General features: G+C 32.3%; 2 protein-coding genes across 4 annotated transcripts in view; one reads left to right on the top strand and one right to left on the bottom strand.

Annotated features, from left to right (window-relative positions):
- The window catches only part of LOC130902798 (E3 ubiquitin-protein ligase MIB1), a 763,066-nt gene that overhangs the window by 641,313 nt on the left and 96,091 nt on the right, over nucleotides 1-25,662 (top strand). The gene's annotated exons all lie outside the window — the stretch shown is intronic.
- The window catches only part of LOC130902806 (mantle protein-like), a 30,312-nt gene continuing 29,087 nt past the window's right edge, over nucleotides 24,438-25,662 (bottom strand). For 2 of the 3 annotated variants that reach the window (XM_057815142.1, XM_057815148.1), the window contains exon 2: nucleotides 24,438-25,060. In XM_057815142.1, the coding sequence (XP_057671125.1) occupies nucleotides 24,539-25,060 (522 nt within the window). In that variant the 3' untranslated portion in view covers nucleotides 24,438-24,538. Of the gene's footprint in view, nucleotides 25,061-25,226; nucleotides 25,367-25,662 lie in introns of those variants that run through there. The other variant, XR_009060478.1, reaches the window with a different exon arrangement.

Genomic DNA, 25,662 nt, shown 5'->3' with positions numbered 1-25,662 from the left:
ATTATTGAATTTTACTACCAAAATTCATGCTCGGTTAAAAGAGTGCATCGTGCACTTCTTCCATTTTATGGGCAGTTTGGTCGGCCTACTGAGGGAATTATTCGTAAATAAGCGACGAAGCTTATTTCTGGTTGAATAGATATGTCAACAAGCAAAATTGCCGCATTTGGAGTGAAGACCATCCAGATGCATTGTAATAGTTACCAATGCATCCCGAAAAAGTCAGTGTTTGATGTGGTTATGGACTGGTGGTACCATCGGGCCGTACTTCTTCAAAAGCGACGGTGGCCGGAACGTTACTATGAATGGTGAGCACAACCTCGTGATTATTGACGATTTTTCTTGCCCTAAATGGAAGAATTACACTTGACTGACAATGACCAAAAGGTGTAGAAAAACGTTGAACTCGCAATTTGTTTGTAATTTGTGGTTATAAGAAGAAATCATTGGATGCCAAACAAGCACTGTACGCCGGATGACTTATCAATTCGATGTTTTGACTATTCAAAAACGTTTTTGTTTGAACTGATGTCTGAGAGCTTGCCTTTTCGTGGTGAAGAAAAATTGATCCTTTGCAATTAGCTTCCACTTCTGGTAAACAAATGCTGGTGTACCATACAGAATTGACCGTTCTACTTTGCTCTAATAGAACGAGCTTTATTTTGAGCGGTTGTCAAATTATGCGGTATTTAACGCGAGTCTTTTTTACAGTCAAATGTTCATGCAATATTGAGTGGAATCAATGCCCAAGAATGCTTCAATCTCACGGTATGTCTCATAACGTTCTTAAATATATACGTACAGCATCGATGCTTTCTGACAAACAGCCGATTTTGGACCATCTTCCTGTAGCGAAATGCGACCACAATTGAATTTGAAAAGCTTGAGATTGTGCTTCATCACCAAAAGTCGAAGGTAGTTGATTGGCAGACTGCTGTTAGTTTAATCCACGTCGAAAGGTATAGAAAATCACCGCAATCAATTACTTTATTCGGTTCAAATGGGGCAAGGTAAAAAACACATCCAAGCAATGGTAATACGTATTATTTATACAAAAATTCGTTTTATTTACAAAATTTTGGCAAAAAACAAAAGGACATTCCATAATACTACTCTAAATTTGGAATTTAGAAGAGTTATCCTGGAACTTTCTGTTCATTTAGGGTTATTATTTTGTACAATTTATTACTAACATTACTGTTCATCTGTACTATTCAAATTAGTTCAAATATTAACTTTTATGTAGATTTCTTCCAACCATTTGCACTTTAGCTATGAGTGTGTGAATGAACTGAATGAATAAATTATTAAATAAAATACGTGAAATATTTTCAAATGAGGTACAAACGATTAAATCACAAAAACATTTTCTTCAATAAGATGCTTCTAGGTTAAATTCTAATTTTAAAAGATTGTATTAAACATTTAATTATCTACTAACGTTTGCGTATGATACGATCTATGCAATCTGGGACTACTTTTGATATGAACAAAACCGAAATTTTACCTATCGCTTCTATAACGACGTTCAATCAATTATTCTGCTCCAATTCAAAATTTTCTATTTCGCATTATATATATTTTCAGATTGGCGCTTACACGTAGACGCCTTTAAATTACTTACGTATTGATTGATACCTTGCAATTTATATAAGTAATCTGAGATGTAATCTGAAGTAATAAGAGGTAGGCTTATGCGAACTTGGTAATTACTTTCGGTATCAATAAATCATCCCTTTTTGCGCACTGACAGTATCGACACGTGATAACGTGACTCAGCTAACACGTGCCAGAGTTCGATAACAACTTAAATCTAATTTTTGCAAAAACGGTCGAACACGGAGTGAAAAATTCAATTGATGTTTTTTAAAACATGTTAAAAAGTCATCGTATTCTCGGCTCGAGATACTATAGGGCCATTTTTTATCGTTAGTAATCAGGAAATATTAAAAGTTTCAATGAAAAATAAAAAAAAGAAAATGAAAGAAAAAAATATCAATAACTTCATTTAATTAACAATTTTGACCACATTATTTCTTAACAATTCTCATAATAATTAGTTTATGTTATGATTCATAAATAATAGTTTCAATTTTGTAATCACTTGATATTGCAGAAACTTCATCGATTGTTGTATTTTCAGTTGTTGTAGCTTCTCTTGACAGTAGATAGTAACTCAATATTATATGTTGGTTTTAAAAAATTCTCCAATTAGGTGGATGTTGAGAAATCTTGATTAAAATCTCTGGTACAGTCCGCTAAAACTTACGAATCGGATAAGAAATTACATACCAGGCGTCTTTTGACATTTTTTTTAAATGCGCTAAAAAGTGAGACTCCGATAAATAACATACCAAATGTTATTTGGGGGTGGAACATCATCTCATAAACATGAAAATATATGGAAACAAAAATTATGGGGATTGAAATGTTATCTGAGATCGTCTTACATCATATATGTCGTATATGCATTAGAAACCGAAATATTTGCAATGAACCTTACTTTCCCGGCTGGAGACTCTTTCTCGGGTAATTGGGTGATTCCGTTCTAACTGTGATTTTTTGTATTCAAAATTTCAAGATTTTAAAATTTAACTTTTCTAACTTTTTTATGCATATTATTCATCTATTTTACTGTAAAAATAAAACTCTAAGAGGAATTTACTACAACTTCAAAGTATCACGAGCAAGACACAAATGTCGGATTTTGAGTTCCACGGTACTGACTCATTTATCCACGGTACTGACATGGTAACTTAAGATATTAAACAACAAGTGCATCAATTTTTCTCAGTTTGATCATAAACATTAGAATTTATAAGGTAATTAGTTTAAATCATTTGTTACGACAAAAAAAATTAATAATTTATCGGTAAATTCTAGGAATGGACATGACACGGTACTGACATGGTAACTTAAGATATTAAACAACAAGTGCATCAATTTTCCTCAGTTTGATCATAAACATTAGAATTTATAAGGTAATTAGTTTAAATCATTTGTTACGACAAAAAAAATTAATAATTTATCGGTAAATTCTAGGAATGGACATGACACGGTACTGACATGGTAACTTAAGATATTAAACAACAAGTGCATCAATTTTCCTCAGTTTGATCATAAACATTAGAATTTATAAGGTAATTAGTTTAAATCATTTGTTACGACAAAAAAAATTAATAATTTATCGGTAAATTCTAGGAATGGACATGACACGGTACTGACATTCAAGTGATGTAGTATAAGTTTTCTTTAAGTGGCAAGTTATATTGTATAAAAATAATGTTTAAATATCTTAAGAATTATTCAATTAACACAAAATTTTTATTAATTGATTATTAATTAATGACTAGTACAAAAAAACAATACAGGACATTGAATATCACAGTTAGAACGGAATCACCCAATTAGATAGATAATATTAAATTGGACGCCACCGGATTTTCAACAAACGACGTTAAAAGTGAACAAAAACAGGTGGAAAAGCTGGAAACACCTTATTGTTGAGAAAATTGAAGTCTTGTACGAGTCTGTGTAAAGCATATTAACAGATGATTTGCAGATGAAACTGAACACTTCAATTCGTGCAGATCTGGATATGATTATCAAAATTGGTACTGGAAGTGAGTCTGTGGGTAAGACTTGAGAATGGAAAATCAGCTGCTCACTTAGTACAAAATGGTAAGTCACTGATAGTCGAACATCAAAGTCATCGCCATTATTTATAAAGGTTGAAGCAAATTTAAAGATGTATTGAAACTCTCAAGCAAAGAAATTCACAACAGGATCTACCTAATACAGATAACTATGTAAAATACTATAGTATTACTAAGAAATTACCACAAAGTATGAAAAAGTTTTCTTCATACACCAATTTAAGGAAATATCTAGGTGTTATCTGATGCAACTTCATATATTGAGTTCCATTGTTATATATAACAGCACAGCAGGCCTTATAAACCCATAGCTTGAAGTCTCTCCTCTGCTCTTTGATTCTTACTTACATGCTTCTTGCCACTCTTTTCTTTGCGCCCTCTCCGCTTTTTAAGGTTCCTAATTTCTTCCTTCGTTCTTCTTCTCCAATTATCTTGCGCCACATGTACCTCTCCAAACATTTTTCCTAACAATCATTTCCCATTTTTTTCGATTGTTTTTACCTTTCTTATTCAGCATTCACTACCATATAACAACTTAAAAAACAATTAAACAAGACCCCACGAATTCTTATCAAAAACAAAATAATGATATAATTCGATCTTGGAAAGAACAACCTTATATTTCGCAATCAGATGGAAAAAAAATTAGAATATCACAATTCACCCCCTAAAATATATGGCTTACTAAAGCTGCACAAGCCTAATATTCCCCTTCGACCGATTGTTTTAATTATTCAAACTCTTTTTAACCCATTATCTAATTGTTTGAAAAATATTTTGAAAAAAAAATTATAACAATGGAAATACTGTATCAAAAACACATGGGATTTCAAAGAAAAAATTAAAAACATAAAAATTCCTAACGAATATATATCGTTAGATGTGGTTTCTTCATATACAAATATTCCTATTACCATTGTGAAGAATATATTGAAAAAAACGTGACAAAATTAAAGAATATAAAGAAATACCTCAAAACGAATTTATAAAGCTAATTGATGGTTGTGCTATGGGAGCTCATTTCAAGTGTTACAGCACAATTAGTAATGGAAGATCTCCAGGAAAATGTCCTAAGCAAACTTGATATAAATATTCCGAAATGTAGATGATTACATTACTGCCGTACCAAAAAATCAAATTGAAAACATAAATGAATAATTCAATTCGTATCATAAAACACTTCAATTCACAATAGAAATCGAAAAAAATAATAAAATCAGTTTTATTGATGTCACATTATATAAAATTAACAATAACATAAGAACAGCAAGGTATACGGAACAAACTTGGTCCTCAAGATATTTAAAATTCAATTCGTGTCATCCTATGTTACAAAAAAGATCAGTGATAATAAATTTGTCTGATAGATCTATACAACTATCAGATCCTGAATTTAGATGCTTAGCTATTCAAAAAGCAAAAACTGCATTGAAAGAAAATAATTATCCGGGAAAAATGGTAAACAACATATTCCAGAAATAGATAAACAGATACTAGAATCAATTAAAAAACAAAACAGAAACCAAACATCAAAACAAAAAACATTTTTCTTTACCATATGTACAACAACTATCAAATTATATTAATGAATATGATATTAGTATAAGTCATAAAGGACAAATACGTTATCCAAATATTCCACTAAACTAAAATCTAAAACACCAAAAACTAAAAGAAGTGATATTATATATCGAATGTCTTGTAGTAATTGTGAAGCTTTCTACATAATTCGATTATGAAGATTCAAAAATCATTGGAACGGAATCTAATACACGAAAAAGAGAATTTTTAGAAAGGCTTAATATTCGTAAAAAAGGATAAACTATAAATGATAAAAAAATAATTTTAATAAAATTTAAAGCTCTATTTTGTAAATTCTAATACAACTACAAATAATTTAATTGTTTAAGTACAAATATTTCAGATGTAAGGATTAAGGAAACATTATTTTTCCTTATTAGAACAAATTTCTATTGTTATTTTATTCTTATCTTGATGTTCATGATGTAGGTGATTTATTGATTAATATCATCTTCTTCTTCTTTCTTCTTGTATGATAAGTTTAAAACCTGTTTCTTCTTCGGTTTCAGCCTCCTGGTTCCAGATTATCACACCATCTCTTTCTCGGTCGACCAATACTTCTTCTGCCTGTTGGCGATTTATCCCTTTATCCCTAGTCTTTCTCTTGTCATTCTGCTAATGTGACTATTCCATTCTTGTTTCCGTTTTAGTACCTAGTCAATTACATTTTCTACCTTGCACGTATTTCTTATGTTTTCACTTCTTTCCCTGTCTAGAAGTGTTTTCCCTGCTATTTTCCTGAGTACTTTAATTTCCGTTGTCTCTAGTAGTCTTTTTATCTTAGTCTTAGAACCATTGATATATGAAAAGATCTAAGAAATAAGAAATTAAAGAAATTTAAAACCCTAGGTTGTATATGTACGACATAAAATCTTAGCTTCGCTGTACTTGTGATGTCTTTGGACCTTATAATAAGTTTCCCAGATTTTCACAAGTCTTATTACCTCTTGCCAATGTCTTGTCGAATTCTTTAATCTCGACACATTTACTTCTTACTGTCATTACCAGGTATTCAAACTTTTCTACTTTATCGATTTGGAATAATTTGTTTTGTTCTATTGCCATTTTTAACTGGTTGTCACATAAAAAGTTGTTTCCCATTTCCATATACTTAGTATTATGTTATTTGATACGTAGGTCATATCATTTTGTTGTCTTTTCAATTAATCAAAATATAAGAACTAATATAACACTATATGGAGTTGAATTAATCACATATATGTTAACAAATAACGAATTTTTTCAATTCATACAACTAACTGTTGAACAATGAATAAATTCTAGTAGTTTTTCTTTCATGTCATATAAATTGATTACAATTGTGAAGAATCCAATTCATTACGTTGTTCATGAAATTAAAATCCAATTATGTTTTATCGCCTATAGATCGACAAAGATTTATGTAAGACTTAACCAAAATAAGTACTCATTCTAAAGTGATGTATCGCGGCTGACGGTGGTAAATTGACCAAATTAAATCCTGAAGTATGGCACACATTAAATGATAAAATCCCGGTTCAAAATAGGGTAAGCTAACTTGGATGGCAGCTTGATATCCCCATTCATAATATGTGGAATTAATGGTTGAATGTCCCTCAATGTACACGGTCAGTCAGCTGATAGACGACAATTTTCTCGCTAATCATACAAATGGTAACAATTTTTTAAATATATATCAATAACCGAAAGTAATTAAAGATATGAAATTTGTTTTTAACGAAATTTTATCAGATATCGATCAGTGAGACTCACCATTGTATTATTTCAATTATAATTCGAAATAAGACAACAGATAATCCATCGAATAAATCATTTTTTAAACGTACTTTTGAGTACATCGACAACTCTCTTCAACTAAGTTCAAGAAATCACATTGAAAGAAATTGGTATAAAAACTGCCTAGCTTATGCGATATAGTACTCATAACCAAATCCAGGAGAAAACTTCAATACAATTCAATTCAAGCTAGTGGAAAAGGAAAGTCTGGTGTTCAACGAGATAAAAACAAAATATATGCTAATGAAAGACAATCAAAGCTAGATAATAGAAAAGGTGAAACAAATCGAAGCAGCAGGAATTGTATAAAAAATATCGAAGTCAAAAAATATATTACGAACAGCTGAAATAGAATGTACCAAATAATATAACCAATATAACAACTGCTTGTGACACCTGAACAATGAAGAAAAGAACCGGCTAAAATAGAAATAACTACTTTGAAAATGAGGCGATTGGAAGAGATTTGAATGGGGAGTGGGAGTTGGTAAATAAAATTGAGGCAAAAACAAATAATGGAATGAGAAAGTGGATAATCTCAAAGCCGAGGATCTGATAGGTCTCTAAAGCTGATATTTCTAAGTGTATAATTAACTAATTTGCAGTGCAATATATAATTTTTATTGTTAAGAAAATAATATTTTACATCTTGTTTATTTATTTGGTTCAGTTTAGTTATCCAAACTACATATTATAAACAGACTATTCGAAAGTAGTCGCATAGTCCGTCCATTCCAGAATGTATTTTAGTTCAACTCTTGGGAGTTTTTCAATGTCGACAATGAGGGACCAATAAACGACCAATATAAATCACGGGGGTACGTTGCGTATTTTTATACTTGCATTAAAAAGTTTTGCAGTAATAGGAGATAGAAAGTCTGGCATCCACTATTAAAAAACTTTCGCAGATATACGGCAATTTCGGCTCAAACTTGGATTTATAGAGAGAGCGGGTTATTGATTCCCGATCAGTGGGACGCTAAAGTATACTACAGAGGCGTCTTCAAGAGCTCTTAGAAAACGAGCATTAGACTGCAGGAGTATAATCAGAATTAATTAATTGAATATATTGTCGATACAATTAATTGAATTTATAATTGGTTATGTTACAATACAAATACAGACCTTTATAAAGAATAATTTTGATTATATAATTCATGAATTTCTATCCCTTATTTAACACCCTCACAAGTGGAAAATCTAAAAATCATTTCTTGTTTGAAGTTACATTGTTAAACGAACTTACTGTATTGTTATTTAAGTATCATATGTGGATTGTTCCAATGGCAATATTTTAGTTTTTTATTTCATTATAAACATCCTTCGTTATTAGTTTTCTCCAATTTCTTTCTGTTTATTTGTGGAATTGTCCACGCTATGACCTATAACTAGTCCATTTATTTGGTTTTATTCGTCTATTTCAATTATATACATTTCTTTCAATGTAAATTCAATTCAAGTTGAAAAATATGAATTAGACAAATATTTGATCTTCATTAAAAGGTTAGGATGCTGTAAATATCCATTTGTATATGTATATATTACAGACCATATATAAAATCAGACCGTATGTATATGACCTAGGTCGTATAGATACGGTCTAAATTGGGCAGACCGTATGAAAAAATATGATATTTCATAGACCGTTTATATACGGACTATTGTGATTCAGGCCATATGCTCGATGGCAATGTTTCCAAGCACGTGGTTAGGTTAGGTTAGGTAAGGTTAGGTTAGGTTAGGTTAGATTTTAGCTGTAGTACTGGAAGCCACAGAAGATGGGTTTTACCGCTTGGGAACAAAACAAGGAGTGATTTCAAAATACTACAGCCATTCAGAATTTAGTAACTGCCTTGCTAATATTTTGAAAATTGAAGAATTTTCCGAAGACAGGGAAATCCCTCTTAGAACGGTGGCTACTGCTCAATCGTCAGGACATGGGCAATGTTTTAAAAAATATAATTGTAAGGGTAAATGTTAATCAAAGAAATGCGCTTGTCGAAAAGATAATGTATTATGTAATTCTAAATGCCATAATAGATTAAGTTATACAAATAGAAAAAAATGAAATATCCTGATTTGTATTTTTCACGTATATATAATAAATATATATAATAAATAAATAAAAAACATTGCGTTTAAATATCTAGTTACAGCCGGGCCGTATATAAATAGACTAGACCTGTTGCAAACGTACTAGACAGTTCATTAAAAGACAAGCTTTTTACACATATAGACTAATATCCTCAGTCCTTTTCTATACAGACTAGTCCTTTTATATATGGTCTATTTTTCATAAACGGTCTGTAACATATATATATATATATATAGATTTGGGTTCTCGTATACACTGGGACTCAAAGGGTCTAGTGTATCCCCTTTTCTTGGTGCGGTACTGGAGATTGCAGCTGATTCATTAATGCCACTCCATTTAAAAAGTCTAGAATGTGGGATGGCTTCAATTGCCAGAGATCTTCGTCTTCTATTTCAAGCGCTCCCAGGTGTAGTGTTTTGAAGTTCCTTAATGTTTCACACTTCAAGATAATGTGGATAGAGGTTTCGTCCTCTGTGCAACAAAACCTGCACGCCGCATTATCTGCTAGGTCTAGCGTCTTCAGGTGTTTGTTGAGGCGACAGTGTCCCGATAGAACTCCTGTTAGTATTCGTAGATTGTTCTTACTTAGGTTAGTACATTCAGCAGAACTACTCTGGCTATAGTATTCTTAGAAGAGTCTTTACCCTGTCTCGGCTCTTGTAGGTTATCCCAATAATTGGTTTTGTTGTTGTCTACCATCTTTTCAAATGCTTTTTCTATTCCTCAGCAGTTTATACCACAGAAGGGTTCGGTTCCCCTTGTCTGCCCCCGCTTTAGCGAGCTTATCAGCTATTCCATTTCCCTTTCTTGTCTAGCTTGTTTAATTCTTCTATACAATCCCAAACGAGTTTGGATTTTATGATATTGGAGCTCTAATGAATATTCGACTATCGGACAGGATAATGATCTCCTGTTGGCGATAGTTCTCTGAATTGAACAAATGTCAATTTACCATTTTATCAATATTTCGTCAGCGCTGCATATTAATTTAAGTTTCTTCATCGTTTTATTTATAGACCTTTTCATATGTTTTTCGTGATGATTTGTCTTGATTTTAGGTCTCTTTACATAGAAAATCAATTTAAGTAGGTTTAACTTGTATATTATTTTTCATTAAATTATGAATGAATAAACGAAATATCAATTGCATCTGAAGACGTACTATGATATTCCTGGTATTAATATGATGTGATACAATTCTCCCACAAATGAACGTACCAGCACTCGCCATCTTGTCTTTCTTACTAATGATGTACTTGATTATGTGGTCAATTGAGAGAATGCGGTATAGAATCTGTCGAAGGTTTGCTATTCCGGGAATTTGTCATGGGAGTATGATACGGACTGATATGAACCATAATGCTTGATGTGTTGGTTGGCTCATTAAAAAGAGATAATACATGTACTGAAATTGGATAAATATCGATTCATGTGTCATTCCAATGTAACAATAATTTCAAGTAATTATTTCAAAGTGGTAAATGTACAAGATATACGAAAATAATACAGATTGTGAATTTCGTTATCACTTTAGTGCGATTTGAAATGAGAAAGTTGCGTTAAATGGAAAGATTTTGAGATCCCACAATCTATATCTTCTAGGTAAGATTACTACCAATCTCTAGCTATATTTTTGGGTGCGAAAATTATATATTTATTCCTTAGAAAAACGAAGTGAAGTAAATGAGGAGTGGTCAGAAAAAGAGGGGGTGTGTAATGACTACCAACTAATGATATAGCGATCCCTCAATGAATTATTGGTACAGATTTTCTGTTACATTTTGTTTAAAAAGAATTTTTAGTTCGAAAAATTCTTCTCCGTAACAATATTACTTTCTACAAGAGCATTTATGACCCGATTCCAACCATTGAATATCTTGTTTGTTACGATTTCACGGAATATATTTCTGGAATTCCATATAAAACAGATCAGAAAACTATATTACATCGATTAGGTCATAAATCTTGGAAAGATATGAAACACAGTGTCGACATTTTTCACAAGTGTCAATTATTTGATACGCCCTGCTCTATTTCCATTTTATTGACTTGGATTCTTGTAGAAATAATATTAAACTTCTCCCAAATATACGAGTTTTTTGTTTATGTACTCTAGTCTCACTCTCATCACAATTTCAATCACATCGAAAATTATATACGTTGGTTAATGAAGAGTTAATTTAAACCACCTTTTTTGGATTTCTCAAATTTTCTAAGCAAGAATTAAGTCTCAAATTCTTCTCTAATAGTTTTAAAAACTTCTAACTCAACTTCTAACTGAAATGATTGTAATGGTTATTGCTCCTCTTCTACCAATTGATCTGTCAAGAAATTTATCTGACTGTCCAAAAGAGAGAAGATATTGTGGTTAATACAGAGAAATCTTGTTGGAAATGATATCTTTAAGAACATGTTTCCAGTTGCATTAGTTCGATTTTACTAACTAGTTTTATCTATTAAATTAGATCCCATAATACTATTTCTAAAAATGTCATGATATATGGACGCGATGTAATTGTTTAAACAAAACAAATTCTATGAAAAATATGTTTTTCTTTTTTATACTATTTCTGCTCTTAAGTACTTTATTTGATTAAACACTTACACTAAATTTAACTAACTCATATAATTTATATAAATTCACCAGTTACTTTTCTAGTTCGTTCCGTTCATTAAAAACTCACTCCGCTAAACAAATTCGTTTATATACTCAAAATGAATTTCTCAAAAATTCTAGAAAATAAACAAACAAAAAAATGAAAAGACTTTCCTCTAAATGAGTTAAGAAACAATGTAAACAGACTTTCATTATAACCGGACAGGGCCGGCTTTACGACCCATGATGTGGACGAGATCGTAACAATATAAAATTTTTTTTTATAAGATTTGATCAATTCTGCTAACTAACTTCTAAAGAGGAAGGGGAATTACTTTGTTTCCAGGTCTAGCCCTGTCATATTTATTAGGTCACATTTGTTGATATAAGTTTTTGTTATGTGAGTGTAGAATTGATTTTTATATCTCAGCCTCGGAATTTCCGAATCATTAATTGAACAGTGCTCTTTAGACTATTTTTGATATCATTTCATGAATCAAAATAAATGATGAGTTCCACATATATTTTGTATAACGTGTGTGGGACTACTGTTACAAGCAAGTCTTACTTAGTATCGAACTGTGGGTGCCAAATCGATCAGAAAATCAGGCTTCTACTCTAGCACTTGTTCTAAGTTAGCACGATAAGGTATCTGAAGATAGTGATCTATGTTCTGAAGGGGTTTTTAGGGTCTATGTTAAACCAATGAAATTTACTTCTTTCTAATACTAACATTTATTATTTTTTACATCGCAAATTAAGGCGTAAAACCAAATTATTTGTATAGTTTTAAGTTCAGATTCTTGGCCGTACGAAAAAAAGTTAAACGTTAATTTTTAACAAGGAATCGTGACCTAGAAGAAACAGTTTTTTCAATTATAACCCTATTATTTGAAGTCGTAAATTTACTGTACATCTATTTCCACCAACATTTACTTAGGTCACTTTTTTTATATGAGGAACCGTATAAAAGGGTTATGGGGTTTTTCGGCAAAACAAAGCCCCCTATTTCTATATAAGAGAAGTATATACAATTTAATTTGCACTCACTAGGAATATTTTCGAGTTCAACATCGAGAATCCATTGTCCATATATCCCGGTCATAATGTTTGAAACCTATATGGTTTGTTTTTCAAACAATTAAAATCGTCGCGATTTTTCTTCATATTGCTATTAATGTTATCCCGATACTGAATTTTGCTTCTTTATTGACTTTCTTGTTTTTACAATTAAGAGGATTGGAGACAATAATACGTTCATATCATATAAACAAACATTTAAAACAAAGACACTGGTATTTATAGGGAAAACAATTTGAAACTTGCTTCGGGCAGCGTCAGTGAAGAAAATATAGTACTCCAGGGGTCAGTATAGTGATGATGAATACGCTGAAGCCAGTTGAACAGATTTTACTTGCCCTCCTGGTTTGGTCAACTGGGTATTTGCTGCTAGTGTTACTTACGAAGCTTTTAAGGTACAGAGTCGTATAAGAAAGCGAAACAACGGTTAAACCCAATTTCCTTTTTTTAAAACTTGAACAAAAAATGAAAAAACTCAATAACTCTCAAGACAGACACAAACGGTTACCAAGCGGTGCGACAAAGCAAAAGCTGGTGCTGCAAGAAGCGGGGTTAGACGGCGGCGTGCAACAACTAAGCTCTCGATCGGTCCAAGCTCTACAGTGATGGCTGCGATTCTCAAATCTCGCGTTAGCAATTATCGCGTGCGCGTTTATCAATTCTGGTAACATATTCTCAAAATTTTTCCTAATCGGTTAGCTGAAAGCACTAACACGACCACCATTGAGATGTGAATACTCAGCGCCCTAAGTGGCAGTTTCCTTAACTAACGAAACCTAAAGCTAGGCGACACTATCACTGACTAACCTGTTACAATTTAGTGAGTTATATCGGCTTACTTGGGTTTCTATCACCTAAATTCGGACTTGCGCAGAAATTCTTGTACGAAATTAGTAAAATTTTGCTTACTCTACTTCTGGTCTTGTCTTAGCTGTAGATTGCGTTGTGGAAGGAATGCTGATTCTTCAAAAACTGCTTTTTCTTGAGGCTGATACCAATCTTTCCCTTCTACCAAACCGCTGGTCCAGTGTAGATTTCGGTCGAGAAAAATATTTCTATTTACAATGGTATTTCTTGGTTCGATGAGGACGGCGGAACGAATTCCTTGAACACCTCGGTACCATCTCTTTTATTGCTGTAAGCGCTTTCCTTTCTATATCGGTGCAAAAGGTGGGGTTGTTTCGGAGATTGAGGGAGAATACATCCATTTTAAATAGTAATTAACACCGGGCAATTTTTCTAGTTATACTCGAAAAAGAATTACATTTTTATGTTGAAATGTAACGGAGATATGAATTTACATTTAAAATAGGTAATATAATTGCTTTACATTTTAAAAAAATGAAAAATTCATCACATTAAGATCTAATTAATTTCAATTATCGTAATAAAGATGATTCTAATTTATGATAATAGTTGTAGTATTTGTTCTAAAAAAATGACATTTTCCATGGACGGTCGCTTCAATAATATATCTTAGATATATTATTGGAAATGGAAATTTTTAATTAAAAAAAAATAAAAATTAAGAAGAAAAACTTAACCAAAGAAATATGAGGATATTAGAAATTTTAGATATTGGTTCACCAAATGCATCGGTTCGCCCCAATGTGCATCGTGACTAAAAAATGAAACTTTTTTAAAGCAGGTGCATCTTTTATGGCATCCGACCACCAAATTTTTCTCTACATGTTGTGTGTTAACTATTCTTGTTGTACCAAATATTTTTACTGCTGAATATATATATTATTAAGTTTTTAAATTTTGTCCCCATTAATTTCACTGTGTCTTCTCTTTTGATGTATTTATATTTTCTTAGTATCTCATTCTATTTGTAATTTTTCTTGGTTTATAAGTTCTAATTTTTATTCACTGTTTTTCTCTTGTGCCTTTCTGTCTATTATTTTCATTTTTTTTCTATTTCATCACCGGTAGTTACTGGTATCTCCCAGTTTCTGAACCTCTTAAATTTCTGACATCCTTCATAAACAAATATTTATTAGTTATTTTCTATTATAGTACAGGCAAATTAGACGATTTGAGCTGAAATTAAATTGATTTTGATTTTCTAGATTCTGGGAGGTTTCACATGTGCGCCTATAAAGTAAATTGGCTTGAATTCGCACTGGCGGGAATTCGCCATAGATTTACTCTGAAATAGTGACTCCAACGAAAAAATGACTGGAAACCTTTTTTGTAGAAAATTTTGTGCTCTACATTTTTTCTTCGGGCAGTTTTTCTCTAATTCCTCTTAGTATTCGAGTTATTCGCGGTTGAAAATTTTTTTGAGTTACAAGTTCCCGAAATTTCGAAAGCCCGTGCCCGTCATTTTTTTAAGAGTTGTTAGGCTTATTCAGTAACCGTAAATCTCTGAAAATCTGGAAAATCAGAAGCGCCCAATTTAATTTCGGGTTTAATCCTAGGTTACCTGTACTACCAGTGTAATTTTTTAATATTTGGTGGATGCGGTTGTTCCAGTCCATAATTTTATTCGGAATATTTCTTGAATCTCTTCAACTTTCCACTTCTTAGACCTTTCTCTTTACTTTTGTAAATGATTCGTTTTGATTTTAAGTCTCTTTTGATTGGAAATTAACATTTGAAAAAATCAAACATTGACATTTAGACCTATTCGGTCAAGACGGTTTATTAACGAAAACTTCTTAAAACTAATTTTTAATTAACGTAATAGATAGAAACTTTTTTGGAAATTTTATTATTACCAGAAAACTTCATCACTACGTAGAAAAATAAAAATGCTAATGCAAAAAACTGTTTTGATCTTACAGGAATTGCACATACGAAACTTTATTCATACGGCGTACAGAGAACTACAAAGATTTTATACGAGAAAGCAAAAGACAAAACTTCATTTTAAATTCCAATCTATTTGGGAAAACTTTTGATAGCCTTTTGTCTATAAGAAATAGAACAAGTAGAAAGTTTTCCAGCCCAACCCACGTAGTTGGCTATGATGGCGATGTGAATTTGCCTTTTTGATGCCCAAAGGGTTGTTCGGTTTTATTACACTTTATTGCTTTCGCTATCTACTTCTTGTCTTTAGGGATGGGGCACTTAGTAATGTTCGGGTAGTGCCAAATGAATTTCTTATGAAACGTGTGGCTGCTTAGATTAAAGTTGGATTTGACGTAGTGCGGATTAAAAATGGATTTATTCCTTTGAGATTCTTAACTGATTCCACCGCATTGAATATTTTTATATTTGATAGTCGGCATTTGGAATCAATTATTATTTGATAATAGAATGAATAACATAATCATGAAATGTGATCTCTCGGTATAATGTGAGAAATAGAAATAATATCCTATAAAGTAAAAGCAGGTCAGTATTTAGCATGTTGTGCTCGGCAAAGGTTGATAATTCGTTTAGAAATGTGTTATGAGAACTTTTTATACGAGTAGAAAGGGAAATATCATATTTTCATATGAATTATATTGAATGCTCGTGAAGTTATTTGACATCAGAGGGCGTTTAATAGTCCTAGTTTTCCTTATGTATGTGAAAATTACAAGAAAAATATCTTCATCGTTTTGAGTTAGATGCTTACTGGGATTGAGCTTTTTGAAGACCGTCATATAGGATTCTTGTCCTCTGCAAGACTGGAAAATTTTTAGATGCAGGTGTTGAACATGTGTGTGCGTTTTGGATACCGCGAGGAATTAAGTATAGTGTATTAATAGAAGATGGTTTACTGAAAACAAACTATCATAAACCAATAGAAATGTGGATCAGTAAAAATAATTCAGCATTATTCTCGATCTTCGGTTATTTGTCTGAGGTCCACCAAGTCACATACAACTCCGTAGTTCATTTAGAGAAAAATTTCAACTAGATGTAAATCATAAAATGAACTAAAAATAATATTGTAACTAAACTAAAACATGCTAACAAAACCTGGATATTTGCACCAAGGTTTTATCTTTCTACCACTGTTTTCACTGTCGCTACTAGTTTTATATGAAAATATTTGAGCATATTTAACTAAGTTCACTATTGAAATTGAGTTCTGATTCATCATCATATTCATCAAAACCAATTTGAGTACCCACATATCTTTATTTCCTTGGTTTCTGTATGTTCTCTAGCGCTCCTTTCCAGGATGCTTTCTCGAATGACCTGGAGACGAATGCAATTGAACAAAACAATATGTTGATTGGAGTTACCTCTTCATACTTGCATCTTGGACATTGAGTATCTTATGCTATGCCTATTAAGGCAGTAAATAAGCCATTGATTTCTTTTGAGCTGGATCAGACTGTTTTCTTACGTAAAAAGCAAGCACAAGAGAATAGTATTTGTTATTTCTTAAACATTTAACCATTATCAGTTTTGCTACCGATGAACTCCTTTATCTCTAATAACATAAATTTTCGCAAATTCTTAACATTCAAGCGAAATCAGTAAAATTTTCTAATCATCCCTTATACTTTTCCATAGATTAAATAAGCTTCAAATACTGGAACTTTAGATCTCATTCTATTTGTTATCAAAACATTTTTGTTTTGAGGTGAACTCACCTCTTCAAACAAAAATTGAATTATGTAAAACATTTATAATTTGGAAAAAATTCAATACAGTTTCTGTGAATGTAAAATAGTGTATTCAATGTAAAAAATGAATTATCCACCGATAATGAACAACTACAACTAAATGTAGTATACCTTGACTCAGCTTATCGTGTGCTACCCTGTACAATGACCTACTTTTTTAGAGTAACAAACCATATGGACAAATAAAACACAAGTAATATTTCATCCTGAGTTGTATATTTTTATCTTCTTCGATTCAGTTGCCCATAGTTCAGTCAATTGTTCAGTTGATGTCTTTGGAATCCTTTCAAAAACATTAACTTTTATTTGTTCACATTCCACTTATTATTTACTATGACATTTTCCTCTTATATCACTTATTTACTTCTTTCTAATTCATGTTGGGAAGCTCTTGATGCATGAATTTACTGAATGTAAACTGTATACACGGAGTGAAACATTTATTAGAATAATGGGGAGAAACATCGAATTTATTTCAAGATTGTGAAAATTTGTATTTAGATTGAATATGATTGAAGTTAATACGATTGAAGTCTGAATTTTTCCAGAAAATTGATATAAATCAATTTCGGTAATGACACTAAGTTATTATATTTCTTGATTTGCTAAAATACAACAATAATGAAGATTATGAATAACGCTTATTTTGTATGCGTGACATTTCCTCTCACAAACAGACTGATAAAAGTTATTTTCAATTCGTAGTCGAAAATTTCTTATTTCAGTAAATTGTATGTTTCTAATAGCAGAAGTAGCAGAACGCCAACATTATTTCGTCCTGCAGAAATGCATTTTCTGCAAGAACTTCCAATTGGAGCGCTCTACGGGGTTCGAAGGACGTGCTTCGCCTACCGCGTATATACGGAGATCTTCGGTACAAGAAGGCGTTAAGGCCCTCGGGCCCACTCCTCTGCCCTACTAGTTAAATTGTGGGTTGAAAATAGACCAGTGACGGAGTGAGATGGGGAAATAGGGAATGAATTATTATAAGAGAATTAGAAACATATTTTCAATTTTATGTGTGTAGTGTGTGTATAGATAGTTTGTTTAGAATTTCAAATTAGTTTAAACGTTTCTGTGGTCACATCTGATCGTCACATCACAAAAAAATCTAATGAATTTTGAGAATTAATCGAGTCAAGACATCTCAGATATACAATCAAACATTTTAGAATTATTTGCAGAAAAGAAACCTGAAACTCCCTGAAGGCTTGTGTAATTTACCACGTATTTTTCAAGTAGAAATATATGAACCTGAAAAATGTGTTCAATTCCTCTTGAACAGAAACAAAACTTTCTTTTCCTACAGCTAAGTAGCCATTAGAGCTCTAAGTTTCAATGTTATTAAATACAAACTGGTTTTGGGAATTCCTGGGCAAACTAAATGAGTTAGACGAAAAAGAATAAAGCTACTCTCCAATGGGTTCGGGATCATACTGGACTAGAGGGAAACGAAATAACTGATGAAAATAGGGGCGGATAAATCCTTCATATGACCTTAAACCTTTTGTGGAATCATTAGTTTTACACCAGGGTTGCTCCAAGAGAAACTAGTGTTTGCAAATAGACGTATTTTACCACTGATATCTATATAGGCGATGTTGTTTATAAACAAAAGAATCAAAATAGGGCCTAGTTCTGAGCCTTGGTGTACTCTAAACTCTCTTGGCTTGTAAGAAGACATCTTTGATTACATGTCAAACATTCATTGAACATGTCTCATATCACGGATCCCGTCAGACTATAGATTGTTTAGGGAGTTACAAAACTTTCTTGTCAGAAAAAAAATGGACAATAAGGGAGAGTTCATCAAGATTTTTGCCATTAAACCACAGAAAAACATTGAATAATATATATGAACGCTGACAGTGTTCGACGAAGCAAGATTAAGAAGATTCGAAAAAAAAGTCATCAGGCGTGAAAAGTAGAGATGAAAGGAGAACCCGATATAACTCTGAGATAAGCGACATCCCTAGAAACAAGAGCTCGAAAAATCCAATGATTTGGACTTATTAAACATATGGAAAACTCCCGAATGTCAAAAAAGTTTCCGAATTGCAGGATATTAATTCATGTCAATGGACATAATCCTATGGAAGTCCTTTGTGAAGGAAGCCAAGGCTAACACAGGGTTGTAGTGTCACGTAGTATGATATGTATATTTTAGATTATTCTATTTCGTTATGCAGTTTCTGAATACTTTGAGTTTTCCGCTTAAACGGTCAACCGCTATTCAATCAAAAATATGAAACAATGAATTCAATCCAATTTTCTAAAATAATCTAGGAAGCTCTTTAGAACCGTTCAATGGCATATGAAGAACACATCAGAATCTTCGATAGATACGTAGTCCTATAAGTGAAAGTTTTTGAGTAAAGAAGAACCATTTAATTAGCTCCGATATCTGTGTTATCATATTGAATAATCTATCTAATTTATCTTGTTGGTATTACATATTATCTGCGTTTGTTTTTAATCTGCTAAACTCGTTCGTCAACCAAATGGCGAACGATAGGGAGATGAAGCTGTACCTGCCCTATTCAAAACACACCAACAGCGCGTTGATATCGTAAGCCGTTTGTTTTATTTTGTTGTAGTTCATTCTATTCTCAAACTCTAAAATCTAATTTCACGCGAGATGGATAACGGTCACAGAGATTAAGCGAACGCTCCACCAAAAGAAACCATCTCAATACCAAATCATATGAAGCACAGGTATAAAGGATAAAAAAATTTTATCCTTTAAAAAATTATAAATTTTCTTATATAACTTCAAAATAATAAACAAATACTATCAAAAGTGGAATTAATGGTTTAAACATGCGTTATATTTATTCGAATCAAATCTCAAACGCGTTTCTTTTCTACAGTAACATTCACAATTCTTATTTTCTCAGTATATTTGCCTAAAAGTATTACTGAACTCATGAAAATTGCCCATTTTTTATCCAAAGTGTTATTTTTGCGTCTTTATAGTAAATTACGAGGCAATTGAAAGCGTGTTTTGCAAAAAAAGCATAACGCGTGATGAGGCTACATTTCATTAGTAAATGTTCCTAAGGGAAGTTTCGACTCTCGTCTGTGTAATAGAAGCAATTTAAAGACCATTTTCCACTATCCTGTTGAAGATATACTTGTGTATCTCAGTCTGCTCTGGACTGGTCGTTTACTTAAGCTCCCGGTTTTCCTGTCCCGTCTGATAATGAGAGAAATGTTGAATTTTAGGCTTATTCCGATATTTATTATTTGATAAAGTGAGGGAACAAATATTTGAAACTCATTTCCAAACGTTTTTAGATTGAAATTCTATCATTTTGAAATAAAAATTAAAATACCGAACGTTTTGTATTCAGGTTAATAAATTTATCCATCCAAAACAAATTAAAGATTTAAATAAGAAAATTTACGAGTACATTGGATGTACAGAATTTTCCATTATGGATTCCTGAATTAATTTTCAAACATTCACTGACTTCTTTGGATCCTGTTCTAGTCCCAGTTCTCTTTTCTCCTTATTCATACTTTATCGTCACCTATTTTATGATCTGCTCTTTCTGCTGGATTCCAATGAGGAATTTTTTAGTGCCGTTTCGCGTTGGTTATTCGTTGGACATGACTGTACTAATTGTAATTGCTTTCTGTCGCTTTGAATATGCATATTTTTTTCTTCTTTTGGAATTATTTACATTTTTTGCTAAAAAAATATGTCAAAGAATGAGAATATTCAGTTGATATAGAGCGCAATCCTATGAAAAATATATCTACTAAATTGCAAAACTTTTTAAATTCATAATAATATAACTTAATCTACCCTTCGTTTTTGACTGATGGAACAATTTTTCTAGAAATTTCTATTTGAGGTTTCTACTGTGGAAATACATAAGAGTAGACCTGCTGACATTTTACGTAGAGTCTGAAACCCCCTACCTTCCAAAGGGGGAAACTATCATATCTGATCGTTCTCCATTTACAAAATAAGAAAAACACTAATGGAGCTAGTGACGGTCGTCGTCAATATGTAAAACAAAATACCGATTTGAAATTCATACAACTATGTAGTATATTTGCATAAATATATTATAAATGGAATAATTCAGAAGACATCCTCTTCTACGTAATTTATAACCCAATTTCGGTCTACCGACCGAATCTGCATCGAAATTCTATTCCGTAGATGAAAAGCGGATCTGTAAGATTTATTTGTGTGGAAAAATATACTTATATTAAGGTTTGATTTATTTTGTATAAATCATTCGATACATACGACGGGAAAAACTTTCACAAAGAAAAGTTCAAACGATTCGATACAATGTCAGAAAACAAAACATTCAAGACAGTAAATATAACGAGAATAAGAAGATATGATTTCATCGCTATCAGCAAATCAAACGACTTTTACCGAGTGGACGAATTATAAGCATGAATGAATGAATATTAAACACTTATTATAATTGACAACTAATTGATGATCGATTGTATCAAATTATACTTGTTAATGTAGAATTAGGTGGAATCAAAGATCATGCTTTTCAAAAATTTTATTTGGACTATTTGGAGAAATATTCGCATAACTGGTGTAACTGGGGCTGAATCGGCACTTCTATTGGCAGTACCGGAGTCTGTTTGTGCACCCTACAAAACTCAAAATTTGAGTCAAGGTAATATCGTCGACACCCATCGATTACTTGATTTTATATGTTTTTAATTTTTCACGACTGGTTACTGGTTTGAAGGTATAAATAAATAATGTTCTCACTAACATTTTCACATACCAAATCCCTCAAGAAAAATACATATTTCATGAGTTTTAAACAGATGAAACATTAAAAAATTGTTTTAAAAAAATATCACAGTCGCTATTGAAAAAAAAAACGATTTGTTTGTTTTGTACCTAGTAAATAATAGAAAGTTGTAATGTAAATTAAACGAAATTCATATTAATTAGAGAAACTGTTGCTACAGGACAAATAGAAATCAGGAATCGTTACATAAGCTACCGAAAAATTTCTTCCCGTATATATCATCGTCATGCAACTGAAGTGAGATTTATTCAATTCCATTTCATAACCTAGAACAAATACTAAAACCATTAACTAAAATTTAGCCATATAGACATTAGCAAATAAGCTTTTTATTCACTATTTTAGTTAAGTAAATAAAAAGCAAGTTGGAAATTTTCTCGAAGAAGTACCTTCTTTTACTTTTATTTTCTAACTGACTGGAATAACTGCACTTCTTCTTTTTATTCATTTTTAAGATCTCATGATTTGTTAGTTTTGCAGGTTCCCCTGTATCAGTTCCTGAGAGGTGGACTGCCAGCTGTCTATCCATCTCTTAGGTGGTCGTCCGGGTTCTCTTTTCCCTATTAGTTTCCCTTCAAGTACGATGCGTGGCAGTCTACTCTCTTCCATGCTTTTTCTTTGTCTCCCCCATCTTACGATGTCTTGCATCTCACACTGTTCCCTGATGTCAGTGTTCCTGATTCGAACTACTCTTGTTTTTCCCACTATAGTCCAGAGCGTTTTCATTTCGGGTACCCGAAGCAAGCTTTTCGTTTTGTTGGTTTCCTCTCTGGTTTCTATTTCATATGTCATGATTGGAATGATACAAAACCTTGCTAACTTTCGCATGTATTCGTTCGACCATATTATCTGCCTTAAGCAGCCTGGTATGGTAGTCACTTTATCGGTCCTTCACGGGGTTGTGATAACTCGGCAGATCCAAACCCAGGTATTTAAATTGTGACATTACGAGATTACTGAGCAAAATTTACAAGCGACATGGATCATGACCTATATAGAGCTCAGAAGTGTGGAAGATGCTCAAGAATAGAAAAAAAGCCAACAAACGAATTTATGCAAACGAAGAGAGTCACCAAAGACGTATGTGAAAAATACTTCAGGAAAATTTATAACACTGAAGAAGCCATAAGCATAGAAAACTACACGACAAATTATTAAATATCACTGAACGAAGAAGAGGTAATGGTAAAAATAAAAACTGAAAAACAGAAAAGCCTCCGGAGTAGACCCCATCCTAAACGAACTTCTAAAATATGCCGGTCACGAGTTAGGAAAACATTTAAAAATTCTCTATAACAAAATTTTAGAGACATCGGAAATACCTACGGAATGGCACAAAAGTATAACTATCCCTATATTTAAGAAAGAACAGAAGACGCACCCAGACAACTACAGGGGCATAACGCTGTTGAGCACAAGCATGAAACTCTTCACTAGCATTTTAAAGGAAAGACTTGGAGCACATAAAAAGAACAGGGAAGAACAACAAGGTTTCAGACGAAACAGATCCACGACCGACGCCATTTTCATTATTAAACAATTAAAAGATTAATCCATCGAATTTAATACACCAGCGTATGTGTGCCTCATCGATTTGACCAAGGCATTTGATAGGGTCCGCCTCTCCGACATCATAAATATACTGATATCGAAAGAAACGCCAGACACCATCGTAAGAGAAGTCCGCAGACTGCAATACGGACAACACGACCAAAGTAAAGGCAGGACACTTATACGGAACAACTGTATAAGCAGAGAGGAGCACCTCTCATTATCAAAGTTCAAATTATTTGGTGCAATGTCAAAAAACGAAACATTTAAAATAGTAAATATAACGAGAATGTAAATATGTGATTGGATCGGAAATTAATAAGTCTGAATCCGCAAATTCATAAGATTTTTTGATGAATTATTAGGGGAATCTATTAAAATCAAATGACATTGCGGAAAGGTGATATTTAAATGTGTACAGACGAATATGCAGTAGAAAATCCAAAATCGCTGACACACACGAAAATGTTGAATCAAATTTCATTAGCTCGTATTGCAGCATCTACTTGTATATATAAGACAAATAGTTGAAATAGTGTCTTATACAATTTGGTACATAATATATTTACTGTCGAACTGAACACGAAGAAATTGTCTGTTTTATGGGTACCACAGTTTCCACACGTCTCGTTAAACTTGCACAAGTTACTGGTTTTAGTACTTCTTCAAGATATTGCAACTGTTTAATTCTACTCTGTTTTCTAAGTCATCAACAAAAAATTGGTTTCTGAATATTTTATTAAAAAAAATAACAACTTAATAGATAAAACATATATAACAAAAAACAATAACAACAGTCACATAATAAGTTAAAGTCCTCATTCTTTTCCCTAATGATGGTGTTTCTCAAATCCACTATAGCTCTTTTTGGATTCCTGATACACGTGCTTGTATACCGGCACATGTACTGGGTAAGGTTTGTCGATGTAAACAGGATAATGTTTTTCCAAAACTACCGGGTATGGTTTTTTAATGTAAACTGGTACTAACTTGTTTACGTGAATTGGTACTTTCTTTTCGATTTCTTGCGGTACCAATTTGTAAATAGGAACTGCAACAGGTTGAGGCACGTTAACATGAACTGGGTAAGGTTGAGGGACTCCAACTTTTACTACTTGTGGTACGGGTACTCCCACTGGATGCGGATGTGGTACTCCCGTCTTCTTAATTACTGGTATGTGAACCGGTTTTGTATGTTCTATAGTGTTAGTGGGAGTATAGTCATATTTGTGTTCCACTGTGGAATGAGCGTCCTCTCCCCATCCATGACTATCTCCTAAATCGCCTAGATTGAACTCACTGGCGCTGGCAAGAGTCGTTTTAAGGACTAGGAGGAAAACAATTGCGGCTTGCTGCAACAAAACATACATTTTAATCCCTTGGTTATTATACGATATTTATACAAGTTTCAAATGAAAACTATAGGGATAGACTATTAGGGATGCAATTTTTTGTACTTCTCCATTACATTATCTAATTTATACATTCTTAGAAATATAGATGATAGAGAATACAAACCTCACAAAGTATTACTAACTTCAATGTTTTGAAGAAAATGATTAACAAAAAAGTAATTTGTAAATTCTAAAATCCATTTTTGTACTCAAAGCAGCTGCTCTGCTCTAGATATTGTATCAATAAACTGCTGATTCTCTTTTTTGGTATAAATTCTATTCATGTTTTATTTAGAATATGTTTTCAATATATTTCTAATAAATCGTATTCATGTTTATAACAAATAAATACCATGCTTAAAACACGACGTTAGAAATTTCAATTATTAATTTAGTTTTTATTTTTGTTTTCGAGATAAAAATGTCACGGTTCGCCACCTTCATAGAATTTACTAAATTACTTCGAAAGTTAATAACTAAAATAAAAAATTCGAGCGAACCTTTTCCGATTGGATTAACGGATGAAAGTAAACTGTTAGAAATGACATTATAATTGGTTA

Source organism: Diorhabda carinulata, chromosome 2 (assembly GCF_026250575.1).
Source record: "Diorhabda carinulata isolate Delta chromosome 2, icDioCari1.1, whole genome shotgun sequence".
NCBI classification, from domain to species: domain Eukaryota; kingdom Metazoa; phylum Arthropoda; class Insecta; order Coleoptera; family Chrysomelidae; genus Diorhabda; species Diorhabda carinulata.
Note: the sequence above shows the minus strand (reverse complement) of the source record. Positions and strands in the feature narration are given on the sequence as shown.